Source organism: Chiloscyllium plagiosum, unplaced genomic scaffold (assembly GCF_037043375.1).
Source record: "Chiloscyllium plagiosum isolate Xiang-an unplaced genomic scaffold, Cpla_swu_hap1 HiC_scaffold_36, whole genome shotgun sequence".
NCBI classification, from domain to species: domain Eukaryota; kingdom Metazoa; phylum Chordata; class Chondrichthyes; order Orectolobiformes; family Hemiscylliidae; genus Chiloscyllium; species Chiloscyllium plagiosum.
Window position 1 is genome coordinate 13468112 of NW_028270174.1, and position 19498 is coordinate 13487609.

At 39.3% G+C, this 19498-nt stretch overlaps 1 protein-coding gene across 1 annotated transcript in view; it reads right to left on the minus strand.

Moving 5' to 3' along the window:
• Positions 1-19498, minus strand: part of papss1 (3'-phosphoadenosine 5'-phosphosulfate synthase 1) — a 48019-nt gene that overhangs the window by 19868 nt on the left and 8653 nt on the right. The window contains exons 4-8 of the mRNA XM_043673962.2: positions 18986-19104; positions 16141-16254; positions 12972-13083; positions 9416-9621; positions 8193-8328 (exon numbers count right to left, since the gene is read on the minus strand). Coding sequence (XP_043529897.2) covers positions 8193-8328; positions 9416-9621; positions 12972-13083; positions 16141-16254; positions 18986-19104 — 687 coding nt within the window. The remainder of the gene's footprint in view (positions 1-8192; positions 8329-9415; positions 9622-12971; positions 13084-16140; positions 16255-18985; positions 19105-19498) is intronic.

Sequence of the window (19498 nt, forward strand, 5' to 3'; positions counted from 1 at the left end):
TCGTGCTATGGGCAACCCTGGTAAGCCTTGCCCCCATCCAAATGGTTAATCAATATGCTATATATACTGCTATTATTTTAGTTGGTCTTTTTGTTGGTGTTGCTATTGTTAAGTGTATTATTGTTAAGTATTATCTTCAATTGACATCATTGATGCCACCCATAAAATGCCTCTTCTCCACTTAGATGATGATGAGGAAGCACCATTGCCTGCCCCTTTCGAAGGAACAGGTGGTATGGCAGTCTTTGGCTGCCATTGAATTGAATTAATTCAATCCATGCCCTCACATTTATGATGTGGTCATAGAATGACCAAAGCGGGGAGATAAGGACTCAAATTTTTGATCCTAGCTGTTGTCAGAAGCAATAAATATGTGAAGGGTTTTTATTAACAACAAAATGGCTATTCAAATTAAAATAACACAACAAAATGGCTGCAAGTTATAATTTGACTTTGTGAACCTGTACTGCTGCTTTGCTGAATTAGCTGAAATAGAAGATAAGACAAACAATGGAGTTTTCATAAAATGAATTATGAACCATTAATTGATCACTTGAACGGCTAGCATGAGATGGTGATCTACATAAAACAAGAACCATTTCCCAGGAAATATCGTTGGATTAGCCTACTGTCAATCACATCACCTTATTACATTTGATTGGTCTTTTCTTGTAATTAAGGCTGTGCTGTCTCTTTTAAAAATACCTATAAGTAATGTTTAATTTTCAAATATAATTGCGCAATTTCACCACGGAGCAAAGAAGCTTTAACCTCTGTGTGGCTGGACAGAATTGCGTCAGGCTGCCTTACTTTATTAAACGGACAGCCTTGCTTTATACTGACTGCATTCCATTGTTTCTTTTGACCTATCTCGAAGCCGAGAGGTCCTGTATGGGATGTACAGCATTCATAGTCTGAACAGGTTTTGTACTTCCTAGCTAATATAATTCAATACTTCATTGGTTTTGATGATCACTGGTCAGTATTCGTTAGCCAGGTGCACTTGCGCTACTTGAGTGCCAGTTTGCATCACAACACGAGTTGAGAAGATGATGTTTCCTACCTCGCTACTAAACATAACTATATATTCTAGGTCAGTCTGAAATGTTGTGCAGGGGTGTTGGCCATTTATTATATTGACCATTTGTGTGTCACTGCATAAATTGGCTGGTGTTTCCCTACCAACTAGGGTCTGCATTTCAAAAGCAATTCAACAGCTGTGAACTGTTTTGGCCTGTCTCAAAGTGGGCAGCATGGTGGCACAGTGGTTAGCACTGCTGCCTCACAGCGCCAGAGACCCGGGTTCAATTCCCGCCTCAGGCGACTGACTGTGTGGAGTTTGCACATTCTCCCCGTGTCTGCGCGGGTTTCCTCCGGGTGCTCCGGTTTCCTCCCACAGTACAAAGATGTGCAGGTCATGTGAATTGGCCATGCTAAATTGCTCCTAATGTTAGGTAAGGGGTAAATGTAGGGGTATGGGTGGGTTGCGCTTCGGCGGGGCAGTGTGGACTTGTTGGGCTGAAGGGCCTGTTTCCACACTAAGTAATCTAAATCTAAAGTTATGATGTATGGTACAAAGCTAAGCCCTATCTTTTGTTTCATGAACTGTTATATTATTCGTGGGTTTGTGTTTTACTAATTTGCCATTCCTATCTATAGTGATTTCCATTTGTCTGTCTTAAGTTTGACTTACAATGGTTTTACTCACTGGCATGTTGTGTCCAAATCATTTTGCATTTTCTAAGTTGTCATCAGAAATCACTGACCAACTTGTGTTTCTGAATTAAAGTCAATTAAATAAAGTATGCTGAGTGACAGTTCCAAAAGAATTAATCCCTGGACACACGACTCAGTTCTTCTCTTCTCCGCCCAGCCTAAAAAATGCAGCTAATTTCTCATTCAATCCCAAAATTCATCTTGAACACAGATTGCTTGAAGCTTTAATGGTCATCATTGCAATGTGAAGCAGTCATGATGGTCTTTACCTGTCTGACAATTTCATGCACCTGCCAATTTCATAACTTGGTTAGCGACAAAAAAAAAAACAGCAGATGCTGAAATCCAAGGTAGACAAGCAGGAGGCTGGAAGGACACAGCAAACCAGGCAGCATCAGGTGGTGGAGAGGTCGACGTTTTAGGTGTAACCTTCCTTCAGGACTTCAACACACCCAGAGTCCTGAAGAAGGGCGACATCCAAGATGTCGACTTCTCCACCTCCTCATGCTGCGTGGTTTGCTGTGTCCTTCCAGCCTCCTGCTTGTCTACCAATTTCATAACTTAGTCAATGCTTGAAAGCATACTATCTCAGCTACTCCACGTCTTTTAACATGGCCAATCCCAGTGAGCAAGTTCAAGTGTTTTCTTAAATTCACTTGTGGGATGTGGCTGTCACTTGACTAGCTTTTATTGCCCAACCCTAGTGGCCCTTGAGAAAGTGGTGGTGAATTGCCTTCTGAATCGCTGCAGTCCACATGCTGTAGGTTGACACACATCATCTTCTGGTGGGCTTTCCAGGATTCTGACTCAGTGGCACTGAAGGAACGGCAATATACTTCCAAGTCAGGATGGTGAGTGGCTTGGAGGAGAACTTGCAGGTGGTGGTGGTCCCACATATCTGCTGCCCTTATCCTTCTGGATGGAAGTGATTGTGGGTTTAAAAGTTGCAGTCGAAGGATCTAAAGATACGATCAATTTTTGAAGAATCTAAAGATATGGTCCATTTTGAGACAAAGTCCTGAAATTTATGATTAGACTCAACCACGAAACTAGGAAACCCTAACTCTCATATTACTTCAGACAATATTCTTCTGCACTTTCTTATTGGGCATACTGAAAGATACCAGAGAAGTCCAGCCACATCTTAAACTAATTCCTTATGAGAACAATCCTCTTTCTACTTCGGTGTACACAGCCAGAAGATCACATCATGCAAGACATCCAAGATGTAAAAGCTTGCTAGAATAACAGCAAAAGATGAGCATGATTTCATAAACTGTTGACAGAGGATTGGGTAGAATGCGCTTGTCATGTTCCTATGTTCTGAACTCCAATCACAAACGAGTTTGATGTTTTCTTAGAATCAATTATACTGATCCACAATTTTCAACCATATCTTTCGCCAGTGTCGCTTGCTTCAAAAATGCAATTAAGAATATAGCTCATTACTTGCTGCCAATCTCTCACTTCAAAAATCTTCCCCATAACATTTCCCACAAATCCATTTATGCTTCAATCAACTTCCCAATCACTTTTTTATATCCACAACTTTGAATTTGAACCTTTTGTCACAGCAAACTTGCACTGAAGCCATCATACTGCCCTGTGTCAGTCAATAGTATAAATTATGTCAGAAACATATTTAAATCTTCATATTAATGTTGGCGTAATCACAAATAGCATCATAAAGCAAGTAATGACACTTATTGCTGCTCATTGTGACTGCTGCTGAGAACAAAGCAAATGGAAAAGTACAAACTAAAACATAGAAAAAAAACATTGAAGATGTTAACAGAGATAACTTATGACATGATCAGCACTCCTGACATATTACAGTCATGCAAATATCAATAATAGGAATCTGTATAACTACATATGGTCACCAGGTGGATAGTCTATTTAATTCAGAATTTCAGCAACACTAAAGTTATATAACTTGACTTACTGAGAAACAGATTCTTAATTCCAAAATCAATTTGCTCTGAATAGGAATGCTGGCAGCCAAACATAAGCCAAGTACCCAATCAATTTTTCAGAATGCACGTGGTCACATCAAAGTTCTTTGCAAAGTCCTTAAAAGAAATTCAGCAAACAGCTGCGCTCACTGAAATTTCAGTAAAAGGTAATGTTGCTGAGTGTCCTTGCACCTCAAAGAGAAAATGAAATCAATATAAATAATCTAATTGATGGGGGTTCAAGCAGGAACAGAGTCAAACAGCAAAAAGTATTTTAAAAACTAGATTAAATGATTTACATGGTATCTGGATCTAGCTAGAATATGAAAATTTGCATCAAATCATCACAGGGAATCACCACGACTTATTGATCTTACTAGTGACTGTAAGTTTCTCAAACCTAGAAATATACGTGCAAACATCCCCTTTAACATTACCTGCCATACCTCTGAGTGAAGCTGATATAGCCATTGCAGTATATAGGACTCCTATATAGTTTATAGATGAAATTTATATTGATATTTGCATATATTGATTTTCCTACCTAGCTGAAGAGACTTTCCACAACTAGGTCATTCCAGCCAACCCCCATCGCACCAACATCTTAAGGAGAAAAATGCATAAAACTGCATCAACAAAAGCCACATTAAAAACAAATGCAGCTTTGAATATCTACAACCCAATAGGAGTTGAGGAAATTTCTCCATTGGCTGCAGTCATATCATTCTGATCTCCCTAATATAAGAAGTATGTTGTTAAACTTGAAAGGGAGGAGTTAAGCTATAGGGAGAGGTTCAATAGGCTGGAGCTATTTTCCTTGAAGCGTCAGATGCTAAGGGGTCACCTTATGGAGGTTTATGAAATCATGAGGGACATAGATAGGGTGAATAGACAAGACCTTTTCCCCAGGGTGAGTCCAAAACTAGAGGGAATAGGTTTAAGGTGAGAGAAGAGGGATAACTTTTTCAGCCACAGTATTTAGTCCAGTACAACTCCTGATCAATGGCAATAGTGAGGGATTCAGTGATGACAACAACATTGAGATCAAATAGGTGATGGTTCAATTCCCTCTTGTTGGAGATGGCGCAATTCTCTCTTGTTGGAGCTGGCCATCGCTTGGCACTGTATGACTTGAATGTTACTAGCCACTTATCAGTCCAAGCCTGAATGTTGTCCGGACCTTGCTATACATGGTTTGCTTAAAAATCTAAGTTGTTACCAAATAGTGCTAAAATTGTGCAATCATCAGCGAACATTGTCACTTTTAACCTATGATGGAGAGAAGATCATTGAATCAGAAAGGATCATCCAAGAAGCACTTTGAGCCTAGTACATTATTCTGAAGTTATGGTGGTGCGTTACTCATATCCCTACCTCTGAGCCAAAGTTCAAGTCCCAACTACTCCAAAGATGGAAATAACATTTTTGAACAGGTTGATGAGAAAATATCTACTCCAAGGAACTGAAGATTCTGGTGGCACAGTGGTAGAGCCCCTTCTACTGGACAGGAGACCTGGGTTCAGGTCCCACCTATGCCAGAGGTGTGTCGTAACGACTCATGACAGATTGATTAGATGATATCTAATCAGTAATGTCTTGGGTCTGAGATGATTCACTATCAAAAATCACAACTGCATTCTTTTTGGTCAGTTAGGATTCCAACCATGGAGAGCTTTTTTCCCCAATTCCCAGTGAGTCTAATTTAGAACTGGTGCTAGAGCACTTTGAGACCACACTCAGGTAAATGTTAAGGACAGTCAATCTCACCTCACCCCTGTTGATCTACGTTTTTGTCCATTTTTGGACCAAGGCTGTATTGAGGTCAAGATATAAATGGTCCTGGCAAAACCCAAACCGAATGCTTGCGAGCAAGTCCTTTGCAATTGCTACTTGACTTGGTTGTTGAATATGAATAGACTAATAGGTTGGTAATTGTCTGGGTTGAATTTGTCCTGCTTTTTGTACACAAGTTATAACCGGGCAATCTTTCACACGGCTAATATTGTACCTCTACTGGAGCAGCTTGGCTAGGGTGCTACAAGTTATGGAACATATGTATTCAGTATTATTGCCTATATTGTCAAGGCCCATAGTCTTAGCAGTAACCAATCAGAATTTTCTTGATATCACATTATATGAATCGAATTGGTTTAAGACTGGCATCGTTATACTGGGTACCTCTGGAGGTGGTCACGACCGGTCATCCACTCAGTTCTTCTGGCTGAAGGTGGATGCAGGTGCTTCAGCTTTATCTTTTGCACTGACGTGCTGGACTCACCTCCAATGAGTTGTTTAATTGTCCACCAGTATTCACACTAGATCTACAGGGACTGCAGGGCTTGGATCTGATTTATTGGCTGTGGGATCGCTCAGCCTTTTCTGTTGTATGCTACTTCCACTGTTTGATCCTTCTGCATTCTTCATTGAACCATAACTGATCTCCCAGCTTGACATTAACGGGTAGAGTGGTGGATATTCCAAGCTACGAGGTCTTAGATCGTGGTCAAATAATACCTCATGAATATCCAGCTTCAGGTTGCTGGATTTGTTCAAAGGCTGTCCCATTGTGCACAGTGGTGCCACACAACACAATGGAAGTTATCCTCAATGTAAAAATAGGACTTTCTCTCTGCAAGACTGCGCAATAATCAAATGCAATAGATACAACAATGAGGGTGAAGTCAAACAGATTATTTCTTCTTGCTAGTTCCTTCACCACCTGCAGTAATGTGCTTTAGGACTTTGCTGGTTCGAAACTCAGTCATCTCTCAATGGGTCAGTTGGAATTAATAAATCTGTGGATATGCTCTTACAAAGTCATGGTCAAAAAGATGCAAATTTGAGCAACAAATTCATGTGAGAACACTGAGAACTCAGTGTCCCTGAAACAACAAAGAATAAAGTAGCACTGAGGAGTGATAGGCAGTAAAATCAAGAGAAAGTAATTCCTCATTGCCACGTATGTTTACCCACCCAAAATATCACAAACAATTTAAACTCTAATACCTGTTCCGGTGACAGGTTACAGAACTGAAACATTTAATTGGGGTGTCTCTCCCTCAATAAATACTAGGAGTTTTGTTGGGTCTTCACAACATTTTGTTTGTATACCATAATAAACAACACTAACTATTGCTTTACATTCTTTAGAATAGCTGCTGCAATCGAACAGATAATCAATGATTCCAATATGAGGATCTAGTGGTCTGGTATAAGATTTAGAGAAGCTCAGTACTGCATGCCTGGAGGAGCATCAAGAGAAAGAGAGAGATTACAAAAGGAAAAAATTCACTGAGGAAGGAAAATCAAAGATGAATTTGATTTTCAATGAGACACGAGCATAACAACAGCAATATACAGCTGAAAGATGGTTGGAGATTGTCTCTGGTTGTGATTTGAGAGACATTCTTTATCTAGCTTTGAGACATTATGCGTAAACAGCCTTGGCTTAACTGAGTTTTGCTTCCACCTTGTGGAGAATTCACTGATCTCCATTGTAAGAATGAACCACTAATGTCAAAGGTTGCCATTGTGTAGAGAACCAATTCAGAATGCAGCTGATTGGAGTTTCATAATGTTTTGCCTCTAGTCTTCAAATATTTGTTCTTAAAGCACTAAGACCCAGATTATTCCTTTAGCTTGAAAGGGTGCAACCCTCCAGTTCCTGGTTCACCATCAATAGTGTTAGACAGGAAATTCTAGGATACTGACCTAGTGACAATAACAAAATTTACATCTAAATCAGGATGGTAAGTGACTTGGAAGTAATTTTCCCACAACATTAACCCTTCTGTCACAAAACTTAAATGCTGTCGAAGTTAATTTTGGCGATTTGCAGCAGTTCATCTTAATAGTATTTCCTACGTTCACAATGCAGAAAGAGGAGGATAGGAATCAGTGATATAGCTATTGATCAAACAAGACTGCTCTGTCCTGCTTAAATTACAAGTCTTACATGACAATAAAATAATTTTTTCAATAAACTTTACTCCTGTAGAAACAACTCTAGAGAGTCGTGAAGAAAGAAGTGGAGAATTACAGAAAACAGTGAAGCTTTCTAACTTATGCAACACCAACCAATTTTTTTTCTGACTTGTTACCTGTTCAGGATGAGAAGGAAAATGATTGAATTTGACAACCAGCCTGTTAGTTCAGTGCAGCTGGACTTTTCAGCCTATATTATGTGCTCAAAATTCTGGAGAAGATCTTGAAACTACAGAATCTGTGCAACGAAGATTAGCAGAACTAGAAAACCACAAAGAGACACATCATGGGGTTTGCAGGTGATTCTGTCAAACTTAAATGGCACTCTTAGTTGCTAGCCCTAAAGAATCAAAATTGGAAACTGTCTACTTCTCAGGACGCACATTCCTCACTAAATCTGGAAGTAAATAGAAAGGCTATTTGGCACTTTGCCCTGAACACCAATGCTAAGTAATTACAGGCCCCACAAATCTGAAACATTGAAAAAATGTAAACTCAATTTCTACAGTCAAATTGCCAGTGGTTAATTCTACTCACCGGCATTCATTGCCTTAAATTTCTGCTTTAGCTCCCGTGGAGTGAGCCGATAATGATCAAGGCCATCATTCCAAAAGATACGATCAAGAACTTGCAGGTCTCCACCTACTAGCCAGCTGCCACTCTGCATTACCATCTGTGAGGTTATAAGTGTACAGAGCCAAAAGAAACCATTACACTTCAAATAAACAATGGGTGATAGTGGACGTGAAAAAACTCATAGCTGATGCTGAAAATATGAAATAAAAATGAAAGATACGTTTAAAATTTTGCAATTCAGGTAGCACTTGGGTTGACAAAAAGAGTTGATGGTTCATGTCAATGCTGGCACAGCCTCTGAGCACATTACTTGTTTCTCTCATTATCAGCACCTTTTGCTTGGCACCATCACTTCTGTCATTCAATCAGCTCCATCCCTCCAGTCCTCCTTTTCATTCCCTGATTCCTTGTCCCCAGCTCTGTGCCTGCTTGTGAACTGTTCACCTTTAGCATGTTCTATTGGACAGTCTCAAATTTGAAGTGGTAACTGTGTTTCGTTCTCCGTTGATCTTGTGTTTTCCAAGTTTTCCAGCATTAACTGAGAAATTTACAACTTGCTGTATAATTTTAAAAAACTGAAAACTGGTACATCACCCTAATAAAACTTCAGTAATATATAGGAAATGCCAGCTGAAAATTATTGCAGATAACTGCACGGATGCCTTCAAAAATAACAAAGGGAAAATGGTTATGTTTCTAAGTGATTGAAAAATAACTTTGAAAATTAACGAAGATTACTGAAACTACAAAGCAAATCATTGTCATACATCAGGTCCATGGAAAGGTAGGTCTACACTCCTCTGTATGGTGGCCATAAAGAACATCTGTAGTGAGTTATTAGAATCCCTGATATTTCAAAGTAAATCAGTGGCTCACAGCTGATCAGCAGGCAGAGCTATGGAAAAACATCATCCTGGTAAATCTTTCTGAACCATTTGCAGCTCAATAATCTCTTTCCTATAACTGGGCGACCAGAACTGGACACAGTATTCAACTTCCCAACTCTTCTACTCAAAAGGACTGAGCAATGAAGGCAAGTGTGCCAAAGGCCCTTTTTAACCAACCTGTCTGTATTGAGGCAAATGTCAAAGACTTTAAACCCCAAGGTCCCTCTCCTCTACACTATCTAAGGTCCTAAATGAATGCCGCACAGATCTTAAAGGAAAAGATGTTTTCAGCAAAACCTTAATGTAAGGATGCTCTTTGCAAGTTGTTCCCCACTGACGTGCACAACGTTCCTCTTTCCTGTGCTCGTAGAATTCCGGATTGCGAAGGATAGCCACGCGCTGTCCATTATACACCAGAGTAAAGGCAGTGCAGCCATCCAGTCGCTCTTTGTCTTCATTTGTTGCTGTCAGCACAATTGGCACTGACAAGTTAATGAGACCTCCTGCAATACACAAGGCAAAACAGCAATAAGAGCATGAAAGGAAATTATACATAATTTACACCTTAAACGAGAGATTGTGCTGGGTATAGACATAACTAAAAAAAATGAAAAATTCAAATAGCTAGTCTACTTCACAAGATCTTCCTGCATTGGGTGTACCAATACCTTCCACTTCACATCCCTATCAATACAAAGCCATTGAAAGTATGTTTCCCATCCCAGAATAAGAGTTTATAAAGAATCAAGCTTCTGTGGGAGTGAGCTAGTTGGCAATTTTGCTGAGATTAGAGTTGGGATGCCTATGTTCATCACCACCATTACCAGAATTTAATGTGTCATATATGGCATTCTGGAACATCCTCTAGGACCTGAGTGAAAAGGACAAGATCTGATGCATCACCTCTGCTGTGGGGCTGTTTACTGAGCTATTGTAAACTCTTCTGAAGCATTCCAAACATGATGGCAAATATTAGCCCCATCATGTTTTATGTAAAGGGTCACCCTGTACCATACTTTGATTATTAATCACATGAGCTTTGAAGGCAAAAAGAAACCGCACATCAGTCTTTACCAAACTTTACAAGAAAATAGGAAGCAATGAAAAGTTTAGACGTCACCTGGAAAGTGCAATCCCACTGAGTGTTAACACTCAGTTTCACTTTGAACTCAACGATTCAGAACATGAAGTCTAAATCTGACTCATTTGCAAGATGTTACCATTGCTGGCGAGGTTGGCATGTACCGCTAAATATTCTGGCTTTGATTCAAATTAGAGAGCTTGTTTGGTTACCTCTGAGGGCAGTTAAGAGCAAACCATTCTGGAGTTAAATATAGACCACGTCAGGTAAGGATAACAGATTTCCTAATGGACTTAGTGAACGAACTGCGTTTTCATGGCAATCAAACAGCTTCACACTTTCAGTTTTGATATTGGCTTTTTAATACAGTGGACAAGCAAAGCAAACATGGCGACAGCCTTTAAACCAATGATCCATAGAATATGTGGAACTCAGTTGGGATCAGAAAGGAAGCACAATGAGAAGACTTTTGCATACCATGTGCCAAAGGAATCAGCAATGCACTTTGGAGAATATTGTGTACAGGTTGCTTTTTATGCAGTAAAATAAGGATAGAATCAGTCAGAAAAATGTAGATTACCCACTTTGGTAGGAAAAACAAATGTGTATTTCTTAAATGGAGAGAAGTTGGAAACTGTAGATATTCAAAGGGAATCTGCTCCAGAGGTGGGTGACAAAACCTCTAAATAGGTTGGTTAGAAAATATCTAGAAAAGTTAACTACCGCAAATGGTGGAAATAATAAAAGGTCTCTGACCGTAAATTTCATTTGGTTTCTATCCTCAGTTGTACAGAAGTTTAGTTACGCTACATATAGTTTTGTTCACCACACTACCAGAAAGATGTGGAGGCTTTGGAGAGGGTACAGAAAATGTTTACCACAACATTGTCTAGTTTGCAGCTATGTGGAGAGATTTCCATTTGAACGTTACGAGGCTGAGAGGTAACCTGATAGAAACTTATAAAATTTTAAGAAAAATAAATAGAATGGATAGTTGCAGAGTACTTTTCCCAGGTAGAAATGACAATTATAAAGAGACATAGGTTTAAGGTAAAAGGGGGAAAGTTTAAAGTAGATATTGGGATTTTTGTTTGCACAGATGGTGGTAATTGCTTGGAATGCACTGTCAGAGGAAGTAGTAGAAGCAGATACAAAAGCAATGTTTAAAAAGCATCTTGACAGTGTGATGATACTATGGCTTATTAGGAGGTGTATTTTGTCCTAAGTTAACCAGGTTATAGTCCTACAGGTTTTCTTTCGAAGTGCTACTGCTTCATCAGGTGGTGTGGAGTATAAGATCGTAAGACACAGAATTTATAGCAAAAGTTTACAGTGTGATGTAACTGAAATTATATATTGAAAAATACCTAGATTGTTTGTTTAGTCTCTCAGCTTTTAGACTTAACAGACAATCCGGGTCTTTTTCAATATATAATTTCAGTTACATCACACTGTAAACTTTTGCTATAAATTCTGTGCCTTACAATCTTATACTACACAACCACCTGAAGGAGCAGCGCTCTGAAAGCTAGTGCTTCCAAATAAACCTGTTGGACTATAACCTGGTATTGTGTGATTTTTAACGTTGTACACCCCAGTCCAACACCGGCATCTCCATTCCTGTATTTTGTCTTGGTATTTCATGAAGAAAGGTTGAGACAGATGCAGAGCAGTCTGCTCCAAAGCCAATAAACACCATGTGTGGCATTGAGGATTTTAAGTTGGAACAACAGAAGCAGCTGGGATGGGTGGGGTCAAGCCCCACAGAACCAGGATTTTTCTTTTTAATTTTAGTCTTCAATAGCAGATGCTGGGGTTTTGTAGCTGGATCTGGAAGCTCTGATATCTCTCTCTGTTATAGCTAAAAGCTGGGGTTCTCTTCCTGCTGCTAGAACCGCATGTGAGCCAGTCTATTTTACTGAAATTGCCTTTGCCAATTGGGATGTTACTATATTTGAAATGTTAATTATTATAGTCAATATATTATGTATTATTTTGTTAAGCATTTTGACAGAGTTACAGTTAAGCCCCAATTATTTTATTTTTGTTTAATCTTTATTTTAACTATAGTGTATGAATAAAGTTAGGGTCTACACTACCTTAATTTATTTTGAGGGAGTTTGGTCTAGTCCATAACAACAGATAAAAGAGTAGTCATGGAAGAGAGGGATACAGCTTTTTAATTTAGAAAAGCTCCATGTCAGTCCCAGTTAGGTGGGTCAAAGGGCCTGTTGCTGTATTGTACTGTCTTTTGTTCTCCTTGGATGGAACCAGATTTGCTAAGTATTTATACATTTAGTTCATAATTTGTCTTGACCCTGATGCAATGCCACTTTCTTTAAAGAACTTCAGAACATTGCTGGTGCTATGAACTTACCATCATTGCTTTCAATAATCTACATGACTGTCATTGCCTTCCTATTGCATTGTAAATCATACATTGATACAAAGGAATGCGGCTGCAACATTTTATTCTGGCTTTAACTGTTATTAACCTCTGAACCTTCTAGTACACACAGGAGGCTGAAACTTTCCATTAAGCTCTTCTGGGTCTACACATTGTATCTAAGAGGAAATCCTTGTACCATCCCCACTTACCATGAGTGATGTTCCAGGCTTTACATCAATCTTTTACATGTGCAAATAATTAGAACTGGCAAAAAGACATGACAGCATTAACTTTTTTTTTTAAGTTGACAAAGATGATATCATCATCTGAACACCATTTCATGCAATGCCTCTCTCACCCAGGAAGTTATGCAGGGTCCTTACCATCCAACAAGCAGCCGAAATGAAGGCACTGCAAGAATTCACGTTCCCTCATGAAGCCATTGAGTGGAGTAGCCCAACCCTCAGCCAGTACCTGCACCCACTGCAAATCCACCTAGAAAAAAGAGCAAAGGCATAGGCAGCACGTAATGTCTCCTTTTGAACAACTCGATGGCTTGATTTAAACAGCAAAAATTTTGCACAATGCACATCAGGCTTTACCCATACCCTTAGGGTGGCCCAAAGCCAATTAATTATTCAAAGTAAATTATCTGCACACAACTGCAGCAGCCAATTTATATACTGTAAATTCACACAAACATAATGGAATAAATAACTAAGTAATATGTTCTCCATAGTTTTGATTTAAAAGATCATTCAGCACACCAGAAATAATTGCTGGCAGCTGGATAAACCAGCAGAGCCCTAGTCTGTCCTTGTTCTTTGGTAGACCTCTGACTGGCTGCCAACATACCCAATGAGGAGACAATCATTATAAGAGACATTACTGCAGTAGCCTAGAAGCAGCAAACTGCAACTCAAGAGTTTCCAAAGGACAATGATGTTTCTGTTAAAAATGTTCAATGAATCAAAATAAAACTTTTAACTTTGACCCTTATTTAGAAACACTCAGTTTATGCTTTTCTAAACTTTCCTTAAAGTAACTTCGACAACCAAATATTTTAGGTTTATTAGTAACTGAAGTAAGTTTATTTTTCCTTACGTTTGTTCTTTGAGGCTATATATGTGAAGTATACTAGCTCATCTGTTAGTGAATCTGCTCCTAGCCATTACTAATTTAAAACACTAGTCATTGGCAAAGTACAGGGACAGAATAACCAATGGCGGCAGCAGCAGCAGTGGTTCAGTCTGGGAGTCACCGAGACAGGCTCCAACACACTTGTTATTTTCTGTAACTTAAATGAGTTGCAGACCCCAATTCTCTGAAGGGACATAAAATTAGGCACCTTCCCTGGAGTGGCTGGGGTGGGGGGGGGGTTGGGGGGAGGGCTAGAATGGGGCTGGTGGGAAGAGAGAGAGAGAGAGAGAGAGAGAGAGAGAGAGAGAGAGAGAGAGAGAGAGAGAGAGAGAGAGAGAGAGAGAGAGAGAGAGAGAGAGAGAGAGAGAGAGAGAGAGAGAGAGAGAGAGACACAGACACAGAGAGAGAAAGAGAGAGAGAAAAAGAGAGAGATGGGCGGGAGGGGAAGGAAGGGAGGGAGGAACATTTATTGAAAAAGCAACGGTCTACAAAAGCCACAGTAGATATTTGTGAAATTACATGATGTATATTTGTCTTCAACATCTTTGTTATATTTCAATCTCATTTACCCAGCCACATGCAGGGGCATAAATATATAATTACGCAATTAACAAAATACAACAAATCCTAAACTGTTCTTACTTTTTAAAAAAATGCCCTTACTCCATGAGCACAATTTAACTGGCAAGAGGGCAACTTAACTACAGTAGCACAATCAGGACACAAAGCTTTCATGGTTTTACATTGAAAGGTACTGAAAAAGTTCACATCATCTGGGAACTGCAACAGCACTATTAAAATATTCAGTTTTCTAACAGCCAGGCTTCCCTTGTTTAGTTAAGGCAGCAAATCTTTTGAGATTTTGAAGATCGAGGTATTGGAGGATGGTGAAACAAGTATTTCAAAGTATCAAAGTATTTCAGCCTCCCCTCCACACTAAACCTTGGATTGTGAGCAGTTTTCACAGGAGCCATGACAAATTCTCCCCTTCAATACTTGATTCATATTTTGTTTAAGAATGCAACAACAGAAAACAGTTTTCATGATTTTTGCATGAGTACTTATTGCACTGTAGTACTACATTGGCAATCTCTTTAAGCTGTTTAATGCCTCTGGCAAAATGCACATTAATTCCACAAACTGTATCATCTAGGCTTACTGCACTATGATTATGATGTAAAATGTGTTTATACTCAACAAGCCTCCCCAAATACAGCTTAATACAATATATAAATTGAGAAGTAGTCTTCAGTTTCAGTGAAAAAAATACTTATATAGTGCATAAAGTGCTTTTTGCTGCACAATAATGAGCCACAGAAAAGATATAGCCCAGAAAGTGGCCATTCAGCCCAACATGGCAGTATCAGCTTTTGGGTATAGCCGCTCATTTTCCTTTGGAAATGCAGCAGTCAATTTATGCAGTCAGGTCTCTCAAACTTCAACACGATCAGCTGATTCATTGAAAGTTAAGGGTTCAATATCCTGAAGAAGGGCTTATGCCCGAAACATTGATTCTCCTGTTCCTTGGATGCTACCTGACCTTCTGCGCTTTTCCAGCAACACATTTTCAGCAGGGTTCAATATCAGCCAGGCCACCCGAGATAATTTCTTTGTTTTCTTCAAGCAGTGCTGTGTAATCTCTTACATCCATCCATGATGGCGAGTTCAACAGTGCAGCACACCCTTGTCACTGGAAAGGAGGATCAGCTTTGATGATGTGCTCAGGTCCCTGATGGGGGCCCTCAATATACAACCCCCTGACAAAGGGGTGAAAATGCCACTGTTCAACCAGGCTCTCTCAGTGATTATACTACCTTCCCCAGGATAACTTGCAACTTGTCATGTGCAGGATTATTTACTAAAATCCATGAAGTTTATGCTGCTTTCAATTAAACATTTGTAAAAATAAAATTGCACAAACATCAGATTGATTTGTTAAGGCCAATGAATGATACACAATATGACCTAATTTTTTGGAATTGGACTGAATACAGTGATAATTTAAACATGCTTAAAATGTACCTATAGCAAATCCAACATCATTCTTTCCAATGTGAAATATTTCTATTTGTATAATACTTTTCATTCAACGTTCACTAAGTGAATGACAGACAAGTGAGGTGCAGTAATGGATGCTTCATTTCTACAAACTGAGGAGTGAACATTGGTCACAAGAATAACTCTGTTCAAATACCGCTTCAGGATCTTTAACATGCACTTTCATTAGTTAATAAGTCTCAGATTAGCAGTTCAACTGAAGAGTGACATTTCCAAACTAGGAGTCTGTCTGGACCTGGAGCTGAAACCCTTCATCTGTTGACTGTGAAGCAAGAATACTACCAGTTTTGCCATGCCTGTGCAGTGCCACACGACAAGTTAAATCACTTACAAGAGGTAAGAAAATGTCCATACCTTATTAATTTCCAAGGCTGGCAAAGTGTCTGCATCAGCTCTGGCGAGATCAAGCTTATTTTCTGGGACAAAGAGTTCTTTTATTTCAGCGTAAGCATCAACAGGGACAATGTCCTACGTGAAACAACATAGTAACAACATTGGACTATTGGTTTAATGCAAGAAACTGAACTAATACACAGCAATGAATGGTTAGGAATATTCTGTACAGGAGATACGGTGAAGATTTAGAAAAAAACTTGGTACTGTACTGCCATCTTGTGTTCATAATTAATAAAAGCAATATGCTTAAAATGAATGAAAATCAAAGAATTGCAGAGTTAATTAAATAATGTTATTACAAATAAAGGATTAAAAGGAGCTTCTTTCATTTGTGGAATGAATGATAACTCACAAAAGGTCTGTGGAGGGAGGTGCTTAAACTACAATTAAGGTGGTTACACAAAAACGATTACTCTAAAAGCCATAGCCAAATTCATGGTCAACCTCAACGGATACAAGAAAATCACAACCACACAGACCTCCATGAAGAGCTTTATTTAAAACATCTGTTTCAAATATCACTTAAAAAATAAAGCTCATTTTGGGGGTCTGGATGGTGAGCCACAAGCTAACGTCACTTTGTTATCCTGTAGGTGTAGACACAGGAGTTCTTCCGTTCTAGTGTTGCTAGCTAACAAAATAAATATCTTCACAAGCGATGATAGCCAGATATACTAGAGACTGTAATAACTTCACCGCTCTGCTAAAACAAAAACACATTGTAAATCATACTCGAGCAGGCTTGAGTATTTACTTCTAAGTTTCCATCTTCCCTTTTCTGGTCTGTACTGATTGCAGAAGTAGTCCCAGGAATGGTCAGAAATTCCATATTGTCAAGGGTGAAAGATTCTGCTTGTTTCTACCATAGGTCAGCTATTTTGAGAATTTAGAATGGCCAAAGATGATCTAGTGGAGATGTTGATAGAAAATACAGAGAAATGATTTCCCTAGGTTGCAGGAGTAGGAGTGTAAAAGGGAAGAGAAGACAGGGTGGAACAATGGGCATAATCTTACAATTAAGAGCCAAAGCACTCATGAGAAAAATCATGTTTTTCCACATGAAGGAATACAGGAAATCTGGTACACTCTTCCTCTGCTCTCCTCCCCAAAATGAAACTGATGGTGGGTAAAATGGAATTTTAAGTTTTCATTCAGTATAGACATTGAGTACAGCTTCCTGAAAGTCTCTCAGAAATTCAGAAGTTTATATTGCACATTACTCGCATGTCATTTCACATAGAAAATAGGAACACAAGGAGGTAATTCAGCCCTCCAGCCTGCTCCTGGTTTTGCCCTATTCCCTTTGATTCCCTTAGCCTCAAGAACTATATCTATTTCCTTCTTGGAAACATTCAAAACTTTGGTTCCAATTACTTTCTGTGGAAAGGAATTCCAGAGACCAGCCATTCGCTGGGTGAAGACATTTTTCATCTCATTCCTAAATGGTCTACCCCATATCCTTCGACCATGACGCTCGGTTCTGGTCTCCTTAGTCATCAGAAACATCTTTCCTGCATTCATCCTGTCTAGATCTGTTAGAATATTACAGGTCTCCCCTTTCTCCTCCTCCTAAACCCCAGTGGATATAATCCTAACTGATCCAGTCTCTCTTCACACATCAGTCATGCCATCCCACGAATCAGTCTGTTAAACCTTTGCTGCTTTCTCAAAAGTAACACACTTCCATGGTCACTCAAAAAAAAATTAAAAGATACTTCGATTAAACTAAGTAGACAGAAAACAAAAGCAATTAGGGATGTGGGTATCAAGCAATACGGATCAAAGTTAGTGGAATGAGGTATAGAACAGCAATGATCTAATGAGAATGGCTGAACTCGATGTACAGGTTAAATGGGCTATATTTGATGTTGCATACCCAACGTCATGTTCTAAAAAAATGATACTGCCACAGAGCCTTACGGTATATGATGCTCTTCAGCTGTTTCTACAGTGTAACCAGTCTTTCCTTTTGTCTAGCAAGGAAATGAACTGCATTTATGTATCACCATATACTTCCAAAGGGCATTCTAAAGCAACTTTAAAGCTACTCAAGTACTTTTCTTTGTGAAGTGTAGCAACTGTTGTAAGCGTAAGAAATGTGACCATTTGTCTGCAGCATTTCTCAGTATACCTATGGAGTATTACTCTAGGTTATATGCTCAAGTCCACTGAATGGCACTTGAATCCACAAAAGCCTTGGGATAAGTCACAAAATTGTGAAAGGCACACTCTCTACCAGAATATATATACTTTTTAAAAACAACAGTTCAAAAACGGCCCATCATCATAATTTTGGGCAGCTTAGTATGGACAAATGTCAATTTTACCAGTGACTTGAAATCCAAAGAATGAATCTTTTAAAAAAGTTTTACACTGATGTCACTTTCTCCAGAAAGTGTTGTTCCCTGAGAGTGTGTACTGGCAGGTGCTTAACCTTATACAAAGTAGGTATCTTGTTAGTCACCATTCTTTTGTGGTAATGCTATTCTGGTCACTGAAACTACCTTGGGCTAAAGAGGCAGCAACTCAGAAGTGAGAAACAGTTAACGTTTCACCTGACCAGAAAGGATCTTTAAATTAACTCTATTGTTCTCTCCACAGTTGCTGCCTGATCAGCTGAGAGATTATAGTATATTTGCTTCTGCCTTACACCTGGTTTATTAAGGTGCAGTTGGGTTTCCTTGCTTTATTCTGGAGTGGCCACAGCTGGTGTTCAACCTTGATGTCGGACTCACTAGTCCTAGTAACCCAAATAAACCCAATATAAAAGGTAGTGCAACTCAAAACGCAGTTGAATCCTTACTCGTTCTTGAAGCAGTTCAATCACTTGCTGGACACACTCATTCACAGAACAGACATCGGTCTTCAATACTAGTTCAGGAGCTTCGGGTTTCTCGTACTCTGAGTCAATACCAGTGAATCCTGTAAGACAATAAAGACATTGTGTTCCTTAAAAATTAACAGCAAAATTTCATAATGGAAGATTTTTGCTACTTGCTTAATAATGCATTTTTAAACTAAAACAATTAGTGCGAGGTGGGTTAGGCAATTCCAGAATTACTAGTGCTAGCTAAAAGTGGACCACTTCCCTTTCCTTGCTCCTGAATAGAAAGATCAAGTGAAACTGAAGGAAATTTTTCAGGCAACATTCCTGCTGCCGACTATTTTCCAACCAGCATGCATAGACATATGTAGAATCTGCATCAGCGGCACAGGCACGGGCATGGGCGGCACGGTGGCACAGTGGTTAGCACTGCTGCCTCACAGCGCCAGAGACCCGGGTTCAATTCCTGCATCAGGCAACTGTCTGTGTGGA